The sequence below is a fragment of the Mesitornis unicolor genome, unplaced genomic scaffold, assembly GCF_000695765.1.
Source record: "Mesitornis unicolor isolate BGI_N332 unplaced genomic scaffold, ASM69576v1 scaffold12870, whole genome shotgun sequence".
Classification (NCBI taxonomy): Eukaryota; Metazoa; Chordata; class Aves; order Mesitornithiformes; family Mesitornithidae; genus Mesitornis; species Mesitornis unicolor.
In genome coordinates, this window is record NW_010156318.1 from 112,259 (window position 1) to 123,007 (window position 10,749).

At 44.9% G+C, this 10,749-nt stretch overlaps 1 protein-coding gene across 1 annotated transcript in view; it reads left to right on the plus strand.

The window, feature by feature from the left end:
* Positions 1–10,749, plus strand: part of LOC104544467 (delta-sarcoglycan) — a gene marked incomplete at its 3' end in the record, with an annotated part of 159,208 nt that overhangs the window by 72,215 nt on the left and 76,244 nt on the right. The window contains exon 2 of the mRNA XM_010189385.1: positions 7,981–8,166. Coding sequence (XP_010187687.1) covers positions 7,981–8,166 — 186 coding nt within the window. The remainder of the gene's footprint in view (positions 1–7,980; positions 8,167–10,749) is intronic.

Consider the following 10,749-nt stretch of genomic DNA (forward strand, 5'->3'; position numbering starts at 1 on the left):
GGATTTGGACCTCTACTGGAATATTTTGTGGTCCAAGGCAAACAGGTTGTATGTGATGGAATGGAAAAAATAAAGGTGTTTGGGAGCATCTTCCCCTTGCCACTCTGTTTTTTTTTTCCTGTGAAAGTGAGGGTCAGGGTTGGTTTGGGCCAAGTGAGGACTCTTCTGGTTTGGGGTGCAGGAAGGGCATCCTCCAGAGATGTGGATGTAGTGTGGCTTCCTGCAGGCTGATGGGGTGAAGGGAATGAGAAGAGGGATAGAGATGAGCTGTAAAAGAGGGAGGCATATGGTGAAAATAAAGAGTCTTGATAAGCTCCAAGTTTGCTTTGCATAAAATATACCTGCGGTGAAAATGCTGTGTTAAATGAAGGTTTCATATGATCTGGACTGCTTGAGCCGTCGCAGGCTGCCATCTTACCCTGCAGACTCGGAGCACTATGGCTTATCTCAGCAGCTGTTAATTTAGGCACCCAGTCAGCCTATTATCTTATTCAGTGCTAGTTATAAGCTTATTAAAAAAAATAAAAAAAGAAAAAAGAAAAATTCAAGTCAATTTGGGTCAAGTATTCAAGTTTTGTGTTGTATCCAAAAGGACTGAAGAGCAAGTACATGTGTGGACAGAATGTTATGCATCTAAAGTGAAGTTGGAGGGTCTTTTGATCTTACAAGCATACAGATAAGAGAGCCATAAGCACACCCTGATACGTATATTCCTTCTCCTGGTCCTTCCCAAGAGCAAACTAGAAAGCTCGTGTGTCTGTGCAAATGAGCAAATGGATAAGCACAGTAAGTGCATCATGCGGAGGGAAGATGGAGAGAAGACGCAGCAGAACAAGTTTTAACTTGTGAGAGCAGGATCACTGCAGAAACTATGCTCTGGATCCTGGCACACGCTTAAGCCCACAGTTCTCAATTTGTGCCACACCGGTTGGATTCCAGCCGTATAAATCCATATTACAATCCTGCTTTGCACATTCCTACCAGCCGTGTCTCTTTTCTTGGTACTGTGGGGTGTTTTGGGGCAGAAGCCTGCAGCAAATCACCTCCCGTAGCTTGCTTTCTGATTCGAGCTCAGTTGATCGCATCCTCTCAGTCACACCTGCTGCGGGCTGTTTTAGCCCAGTTCTCGTATTTGTTCATCCCGCTTTGAGACACTCCGGTGGGAAAGAGTGCTTATAAACTTGGCACGGATGGACATAGGCTTATGACTGCTTCACATCGTCTGAGCGGTGCAAAGGAAGCGGCGTGTGAATGCAGCAAAGCCGGTGTGATGTTTGCATGCAGTGTGAATGTATCGCTACCAATTGTGGGGCATTTTGTGAAAGACATTCTTTGTTGACTTGCTCGGTGCATAAGAGGACTCACTGCAGAAAGTTCTTCTTCCTTGTTAACTTTCCAATGTCCTCCTTAATTTTGAAAAAGAAAAAATATTGAGACAAGGTAACTATCAATAAAAATGTTTAAAAGTTAGAAGAAACATTCAGAAATAAGAAAACAGACGAAGAGAAGAAAAGCAGTCGTAGCATAATAAAATACCACTTTTTGTTTAGGAGATGCTCTTCAGACGTAGAGCTGCCTGTTACCTTGTTTTGTTCTGGCAAAATCTGATATGTTTAGAGTTTTGCTGTAAGTGCTCCTGGAGTGCAGAGCAGTGACAGAGAATAGCAGAAGGCCCACGTTCAGCTTTTCATTCAGTCCATTTGCTCGAAGATACTGGTTTATAAAATGAGACTTGCAGTGCCCTCGTCTTCAAGCACGTTTATTGTTTAAATGCCCCAGCGAATGGGGAAATTAAATGAGCTCTCAAGATGTTAGAGGTAGGGGGGAAAGCCTGGAGCGTTGAGGAATTTGGATTAGAGATCTTTACCAGGAGATGAATCCTCAAGGTCTCCCCAGCTGCCTGTGCTGAGTGAGTCCAAGATATCCTCAAGATACAAGAGGTGGGAATGGGAAAAGAGATATTTCCTAGTGGACCAAGCAGAGCATGCACCCATGGACTGTGCAGACCAAGAAAAGCTTTTTGATGTGCCTATGTTTGCCAGAATCAGGCTAAATATTTGAAGAACCCTACATGTGATGTACGTCACTGACTGAAACTAATCAGAAAAGAAGAAACCATTCCTTAGGATGTTTCCTTCGTTTTTTTGTCTCTCTGGCCATGTATCACATTGCAATGATTCCCAGGAAGTGGGCACCATGTGATGATGGTCTTCCCCACTCGTGGGACAGCTGCTGCCCATGCAGAGCAATGAGAACTGTTGACAGAAGCAGAGGGACAAGCAGAGAGGGAAGATTTCGGCTTTGGGAACACCCATGGTGGGGGCAAAGGACATGCTAGGACAGCCATCAGTTGAGTTCATGGCTTAGATGTTACCAGAGAAAAGTGCTGTGAGACTTACCTACCCCAGCAAGTATTTCATCCTTCGCACTGGTCCCCAGTGCTCAGCCCTTGCTGGCCACGCAGCAAGTGAGAAGTCATTTTCCAGACCCGGATCCTTTTATGGAGACCTGGGCTGTGGTCTGACCCATGTACAGGGCCATAAATCACTTTTGGGTCCTGACGCTGGTGGATTAACAGGCCTGGGAGTGTCAAGCTTGAGAGGGAGTTTTATGGGGAGCAGAGAGGCAAAAACTCTTGTTGATAGATGGCACCAACCCCTCTTCATCATGCCAAATTTTGTTCTCAGTCACGCTCCAGAAATGTCTGTTCTTTTGAACCTGGTGGATAGTGTGCACTTAAAAGACAGAAATTAAAGAGGATGAATCTGCAGAGCGTTTACAGCTCACGCATACAAGTACATTGCCTTCCAGTGATATGGCAGAGAGCACCTCTGAAGGTTTTCTAGTTTGGTTTTTTTTTTTTCCTCATTTCAGCCCAAAAGAAAAGGTTTCTGTTTAAAACAAAAAACAAGAACCAACAACAACAAAGAGAGAAAGAGAAGAGGATGTTGGTGATACGGACACAAAGAGAAGGCAGATGTGGGAGATGTAGGTCCAAGCCTGAGGGAATTTGAACCCGTTTCTCTCATCTCCAGAAACGTGTTCCCATCACCACGCTACAGCTTAGCCTGGGGTCAGATGCTCTCTGTTTTTCTGATGAAGTTGTTACACCTCGGCTATGTGCAAGCAGGCGGGGAGGAGAGATGCCGTGTTGGGACCTTAGGGGCTTTTAGTCTGTGCTGCACTAAGCAGTTTTGATGAGCTCTAGGGCATTTTCAGCAGCAAATTTCAAGTGGGCTTATAAGAGAGAAGCCGCCTTCTCACACTGCATCCCCTTTCAGCTTAAAATTGTTCTATTACTAAACACACATAATTTAAGCACTGATCAAAGAAACCCTGTGGCACAGAAACATTATTGATTCCTCTTGTTATGCCTCACCCTGTTCATAGCCCTCCCTGAGCCTCCAAAGCCTGCATGGCCAGGGGATGTTACAGCTCTCGTGTTTGCAAGCGAAAGGTGTTTGTCTCTCCTTGTGCATATAAAACACTTCTGCTTGATGAAGCATTAATTTGGGTTGTGCACCCTGAGTGAGAAGATTTCTGCCGGGGCAGGAGGAATGTGCTAGAAGGAAGAGAAGCATGAGATAAAGATTTGCCATAACTGGTGGGGTCTGGAGTCATTTTTGGAAGCTCAGTGCCAGTTCTGATTTGTGGTGCCTTTCAGCTGAGCCTGGGTTCAGCTTTACTGAAGATTCTTTGCCAGAAGTACTCGGCGAGCAGCCTGTGCGGATTGGGGAATGTAGCGACATGACTCTTCCAGTGGTCTTAAAAAAACCAAATAAATCTTTCTTGTCGTGGACCGTATCTCTAAGGTATGCTAAAGCAAAAGGATGAATAGCTTTTCTAAACGGACTGGATTTTGTATCAGGCCCTGTTTGCAGTGTTCATATATAAGGACTCAGAGTACAGCTCTTGTGCAGAAACTTATTACCCATTTTTCTGCAGCAGCAAGGATTCCTTGGAGAATTACCTGGGTTCCAGGCTATACTTCTGTAGTCATGGTAATGTAGTCTGTGGCTAAACTGCGAAGATTTGGCATGCTGCAGTTTTGTATCGTAAATGGGATTGTGTATGCGCTAATGGGGGTCCAGTGCTGTGCACGTGTGTCTTTAAGGGCTCTCAGGGCAGAAAGACACTTTCAGATTTGACTTTTGGAAGGAGTTATTTTCTTTTCAATTTTGATATTTGTTTCAGTATTATGTTTTCACCACTATTATGAAACTGGGTGGTTGTTCCTAATGTTTTCCTGAAGAAGAAGAAAAAAATCCCGTTAAGCAACAAGCAGCCTTTCCCATTAGCTCAGTAATTGAAGTGGGGGGTACCTTGCAAATGCAACCACTGGATGCCCTGTCACAGCAATACTGTTTTTTCTGGTGCCATAGTTCTTTCTAATGTTTGAGTCAGGAGAAGTTGCCAAAATGCAAATTACGGCTAACACACTTTTCTCTCCCACACAGAGCGGATTATTGATAGCGGATGTAGCTGGTTCCTCATGCAGTTGCCTTGCAGCCCTTCCTATTGTACTCATTGGTTTAAGACACCTCAGCACTCTCTGTCCATCACTGTCTTCTCTTCAGGAGAACTACAGATGCGAGCATTTTCTTTTGGAACCCACAGTTCAGGAGGGAATTGCTAGCTGGAAATCATATATAGCTTTAAATGTAGCCGTGTGAGAGTTTGTATAGAGAGAACACCCCATCTCTGATTCCCGTGTTATTTTCTCTTGATAAATTTATGGTGTATTTCTAAGTCATGCTCGTCATGTGTGTTGTAGTACTTTAGTTGCTCTCTCTCTGTTAGGGCAGCTGTGAGCTACATAGTTCATTTGAACCAGAGAAGTCCTCAAAATCAGGCTGCTGTGTAGACGCAAGTAGCTCTTTGTGGTTATGTTCTGTTCCTATCAGTTCTTTTGATGTGTGCAAAATTTTGCCCCAGCTGGATGTACTGTTTCCTCCATCCTAGAGAGTGCAAGTGAAGAAAAAAGGAGAGACAAGGAGCAGGAAAGAGATAAAGAAAATAAACAAGTTTTGCAATAAAGAGGTATTTTGAGCTGAGTATTTCATGTTGTTTCCTAATGGTCAAACCTCTTCCATGATTTGAGAGGGTTAGTCATGCAATTTATTCATTTTCTCCAAGTGAGAGGCTGCATTTAATATGTTCTCTCCAGGATCCCCTGTTAAAATATTAGGCAATAAAATCCTTGACTGTACAGTAGTTGTGGTTATAATTTCCCCCAGGTAGTGGAAACTCTGTAATTTATAGTTGTTTAAGTTTTCCCTTTGCACAGACCGGAGTGGTTGTAGCAGTGTAAAAAGCCCTGTTTTTCCCCAGGTGCGTGTGTGTGCTGGTGACCCAGCTCTTCTCTGATGAGCTCTGTGCTGCGAAGCCCTCCACAGCTGCTGACTTGGCATCTGTGGGCAAAAATCCTGGTGAGGGCTGAGCTGGGTCTGTTGTAAGCAACTTGCTTTGCTCCTCCTTGGTAAAAACCACGGGTCCGCCTGGGCTTGGGGTGGTTCTGCAGGATGGGGATGGATACCTCCCTTGGTCTGAACAGGAGGAATTATTTATGATGAGCCCATGTATGCTATTGAAAACTGCTCTTTAGTACAGACACATCTTTCTTTGGTGATGTACTTTTAATGCAGGTTGGCTAAACTGGCTGAGCTGATGTATGAAGAACAGGCTCATTTCCTGTGAGCTGTTGGCTCCTCCTGACATAAGAGTGTCTGCATTAATTGGTGCTGCAGATCTTCACAGCATTAGCTGGGGCTGGAGTAGTCTGAGGTTGTAAATGAGGCATGGTTTGTGGGGGGATGTGTGATCCCTTTTTTAGACCAGCTGGAAAAGCTGGAAGAAGCAGGCGGGCTTGGAGGCGTGGACGGGCTGGCTGAAGCTCGCCTTGTTCTAGATTTAGTTTTGCGAGCGCAGGCAGCACCTCCTTTCGAAAGGAGGGGGCTCAGCCTGGCAGCTGCCTGCAGATGGGCAGTGGTGGTGCCTGAGGTCTCCTCTTGTGGATGTCCTTTGCAGCACCCCACAGATGCACTAGTCTGACCTGCTTTTTCTCCATGGTGGACTGTAGCCCTCAAGCATATAGAGGCAAAAATGCTTAAAAACACGATAGTTCAGGAACCTGAGAGGAAAATTATAGCAGTACCTCATTTGTTGTTATGTTTTTAAATCTTCCTGTTTTCAGCCACTGTCATGAATTTTGATTGTGGGGTTTTAACACGGCTGGTGACATTAAAGAAGGAGGCAGAGGGGCACCTCCACCCTCCAAAGGAGCTGTTAGGATGAGAGGAGGGGTGCGAGCGCACCAGCCTCCCTGTGCTAAACACAGCCTTCCTGAATGTGCTGCTAAGTCGGCTTTGCTTTATACATCCAGAGTGGGAGAAGTGTCAGTGCCTCTGGTGTGAAAAGAGTTCAGTGCCTGAATGGATTTATTTAGCACCTGAGACCATGTTTCAGCCTGGGTGGAGGAAGGGAGAGGTGGCTGATCCCCCTGCTGCAGGTGACAACGCCAGGCAGAGTTAGAAAACACAGGTCTTGGCAATTTTTGGAGCAGTGAAAGGTTAAAAAACCCCAAACTGCTTCTTCCGGCAGCCTTTGCCTCAAATGTGTGAGCTTCAGCATTGGAGTAGCAAAGATAAAATGTTAACTTCATACCTGGTCCAATGCTTCTGGAATAAAAGTCATGCCATGAAGAAACCTTCCTTGCATGGGCGTGCAGTAGGCTGTATTTTATTCGATGCTAGACTATGAAGCTATTAGCAAAAAAGTAAGGAAAAAAACTCCAGAAAACTAATGGTAAACAAGCATAACCTGCTATCAATGAGCATCTCATTTCTACCATGGTCTTATTCTGCCCTAACGGATCACACTCCCACAGAGAGCGACTCGCATTGTTTCCTCCCGCGACGTGAATTTTGTAACTCACTGCATACAAATGTTGATGCCAGGTACCCTGAGGAAGAAGCCTGTGGTGTTTAATCAGTAGCGCAAGAATGTGTTTGGTGGCTTCTTATCTGTCCAGAGTCTAAAATGCAAAACATTCAGCAAACTGTGTTATAGAGATTATATGATACCCTCAGTCTATGCGTCAAAAAAGTCTGAAAACGTAAGGAAATGATCCCCAGGGGAAGCCTGTGGAAGTGGTTTTCCCCACTCCAAATGTGAAGGGTGAGAACATGAATACTTTCATTTGTGCAGCACGAAATACCCCACGACTGCAACCCTGTGGGCACGCAGCCATTGGCACACACCCGTTGTGCGGTGGCTGTGCCCTGGCCCCGCTGGTTGCAGCGCCGTTTGGTTTTGGCTCCTGGTGGTGTTCTGAAGTTCTCCGCCCAGGGTGTCAGAGTCCTTCTTAAACCAGCATAGATATTTAGGAATAATTTGGTCAGGATCTGGCAGCTGGGGAACTTTGTGCTTCAGGTTTACCTGGTTAAGAAAGATTGGGGGGCAGGAGGAGGGAAAGACAAACATTCCCCCTTTCCCTTTTTTCTTTGGCTGGAAGGAATGATTTTATTGGAGATGACTTTTTAAAAGATATAAATTAAAGCCTCTAAGAAGTAATATTGCATCTTCAAAACAAACTGCTGATCTCAACTGCTTTTACCAAATGCATGCAGAATTTTCCCCTCAGGATCCTTAAAGGCCCTGGAGTGCCTGCCTTGCAAAACCTGGGGCGGTGAACAGAGTCACTGGAGAGCGATCTCCATAGGATACCTTTAGACAGCGTGCTTGCGTGTGTTTATAAATACATACATTTAACACATAAAATTCTCTTTTGGTTTGTTACCGCATACCACAAGCAGAAAGAAAATCGTGCAGAACCAAGATATCAAAAGAGACGCTGCCCAGCTGGTAAACTCTGAAAAAGATAAAACAAAACCATCTAAGAGGCACAGACACAGGCAGGTTTTACCCCCAGCTTTCTCTTGCTGCTTAATACACGTGGCTATTTCTTTGTGGTCGTTTCAGATGCCTCAGGAACAGTACGCACACCGGAGCACCATGCAGACCTCGGAAGGACCCCAGGTATACAAAGTGGGAATTTATGGCTGGAGGAAGAGATGCCTCTATTTCTTTGTGCTGCTCCTAATGATTTTAATCCTGGTGAACCTTGCTATGACCATCTGGATTCTGAAGGTTATGAACTTCACAATTGTAAGTAGGGGTTACCTGAAAGGTCCAGGGGAGATGGGGGAGGGTGATGGTCTTTTATCTGAGCATGAATTCAGATACAACTTCGATAATGGGGTGTTTTAGTTTCCATGGATGGCTGTTATTACAGGGAGGAACAAATTTACCCAGTGATCCTCTTTTTCTGCTAGAGATGTCTGCAGTATTGGCAAGCTGAGGAATTAGCTCAGCATTGCAAATCATGTTCCTCCTACCTGCTATATATATATATATGTACATGTATATGTGTAAACAATATGTACCACACTACCCCAATTTTCAATTATGAACTGTTTTAAAATTAATGAAATAGGTTATTCTGAACTGGGGTACGGAAGTGGGTTTCAGCCTTTCTCTTACACTTTTTCTGCTTTTCTCCATGACTGGGAAGTCAAGAAACTTGATTTTTCTTGGGAAAAATTCGTGTTGTTCCGTAATGGCGTGGTTCCAGAAGCTTCATGAAGAAAAATAAGATTTCCAGGGTGGCTGGCTGGATGTGGTGTTTAGGTGGAGCACATCTTGATCCTCATTGTGCTGTGGTTGGTGCACATCAGTCCTTGCTGCGCAGACGCCCTGGCCAGGCTTAGCTTTCCAGAAGCCCCTAGAAAGGTGTTGGGCGGCTGTACTGGGAGGTAGCTTGCACTGGGGTAGATGGTGTCTTCTGGGCATGGAGTGTTCTTCACAGCACTTGAAATCTGTTCAGACTCTTTTTTGAGATCTTAAGGGGTGCCTTGACCTTGAATTACTTTTTTACAGGGTGAGCTGCACCTCTCCTGCTCAAACACGCTGAAAGTCAGGACGTGACAAACCAGGCGCACCCCACTTCAGGGCTAGTGAGCCTTTTATGTACTGCAGGTCCTAGTTTTTCACTACATAATTTGGCCAAGCACAGGGAAAATTAAATGATTTGTCCTCTCTTCTTCAAAGCGGTCATTGCCACCTTGGTGAGATGGAGTTATTTTAAGATCATTTGAGTCTTCAGGAGAAACTAACTTTGAGCTTTAATCCTAGATTTACTTCATGAGAGAGCTGTAAGGCTAAATTCCCCTAGACCACTTTCAAGGACTTTCCCAGACAGGCTCTGATATGAGCAGAGTGTTTGAAGCTTCCTGGCTTTTCTTTCTCTGCTTTGGTCTCCTGAAGCCCTGAACAGCAGTGTCCAACACTGTGTCACTAATGGGCCATGAGAAGTTGAGTAAACAATCTCTGACTTGCTGTCTCCAGCAGACAAAATGCTGTGTCAGGGGAACACGGAGCATTCATTTTCTCTAACCAGGGTGCTGTCAAGGTGTGTGGAAGATTGCAATGCATGTGTGCTTAGGGAGCAAGCAATTATAAAGCAGTAATCCACAAAAAGCTCCTATGAGTGGGTTAGGAGTGAGCTGAACTGGAGCAATTAATGCTTAACCAGACCAGCTATTTAATCTTGGGAAATTGATGCCATTTTGATACATATTTTTTTTGCTGAACTGTTGTCTTTTGATTAACGTAGTTGAAAATATATGTTTCTGAGGTGGTGGAAGACTTGGTCATACAGACAGTGGTGTGGATATAAGCCCAAGCACAAAACAATAGAATTTCAGATTCCCACTTTGCAGGAGTGCAACTGTGTTTCGTTAGAATAACACAACCTCAGTATGTCAGTCCCACGTTTTCTGCTCTTTGGTGGTGGTCAGTCTACTCTCTACAAGCTGCTTGGGAAGCCAGCTGAATTTCCCTGCTCCCTTCTCCCTCACTGCCCTCTCCTAATGCATTGCATTTTGCAGGCCGTCTGCAGAAGGGTCATCTCCTAGGGATGCTTACAGAAACCTTCCCATTCCAGCAACTCTCCGTCCCACTACGATATACACTGGGGTTTTTCGGAGTGCACTGATCTTCAAGCTCTTGTCTGATTCTGTTTCTTTAAATAGTCACTCACTGCAGATTAGTCCAGGGTAAAGTATATTTTTGTATATGCTTTCAGTTAATTCCTGTCTTCTAATGTTAGTAGGCAATGAACAGCTTTTGGTGATAAAAACACAGACGGTGGCACTGAATCCTGCAGTGGGAACTGCTTTATGGTTATAGGCATGGCTGCACTAGTCGGGGTGTGTGCCTCTGACCCAGCCAACTGGAAATAAATGTAAGAACAGGGCATTTAAAATGTGATCCTTGCCCCAGTATGTACCCATTCGTCTCCTGATCTGCTGCTGCTCCTGCAGCCTCGCCAGCTGCTTTGGATCCTGCTCTGCAATCCCTCCTGCACCATTCCCTCAGGCTGAGAAAACCGCTTTGCTGAGTGAATTTTTAGAGGCAAACTCTTACCTCTAAATTACAAATGTAGGATAATTCTCAAATGAGGAGATGCAAATATGGAAAAATCTTTAATTTGTTCGTGTTCTGATAAGAGGAGCTGAGAGTCCTTCTGGGACAGGGGAATGATTCGAGTGCTCAGTAAGCAGTAGCTGCTGCTTAGCCGGTCTGAGTTATCCCAGCGCTTGCAGAGCCAAAAGGGAGGGGAAAGTTTGCAGTCCTTTTCTTGAGAAAACATGGTATTTTCAGTATCTTCCTACCCCTGAGCACTCTTTC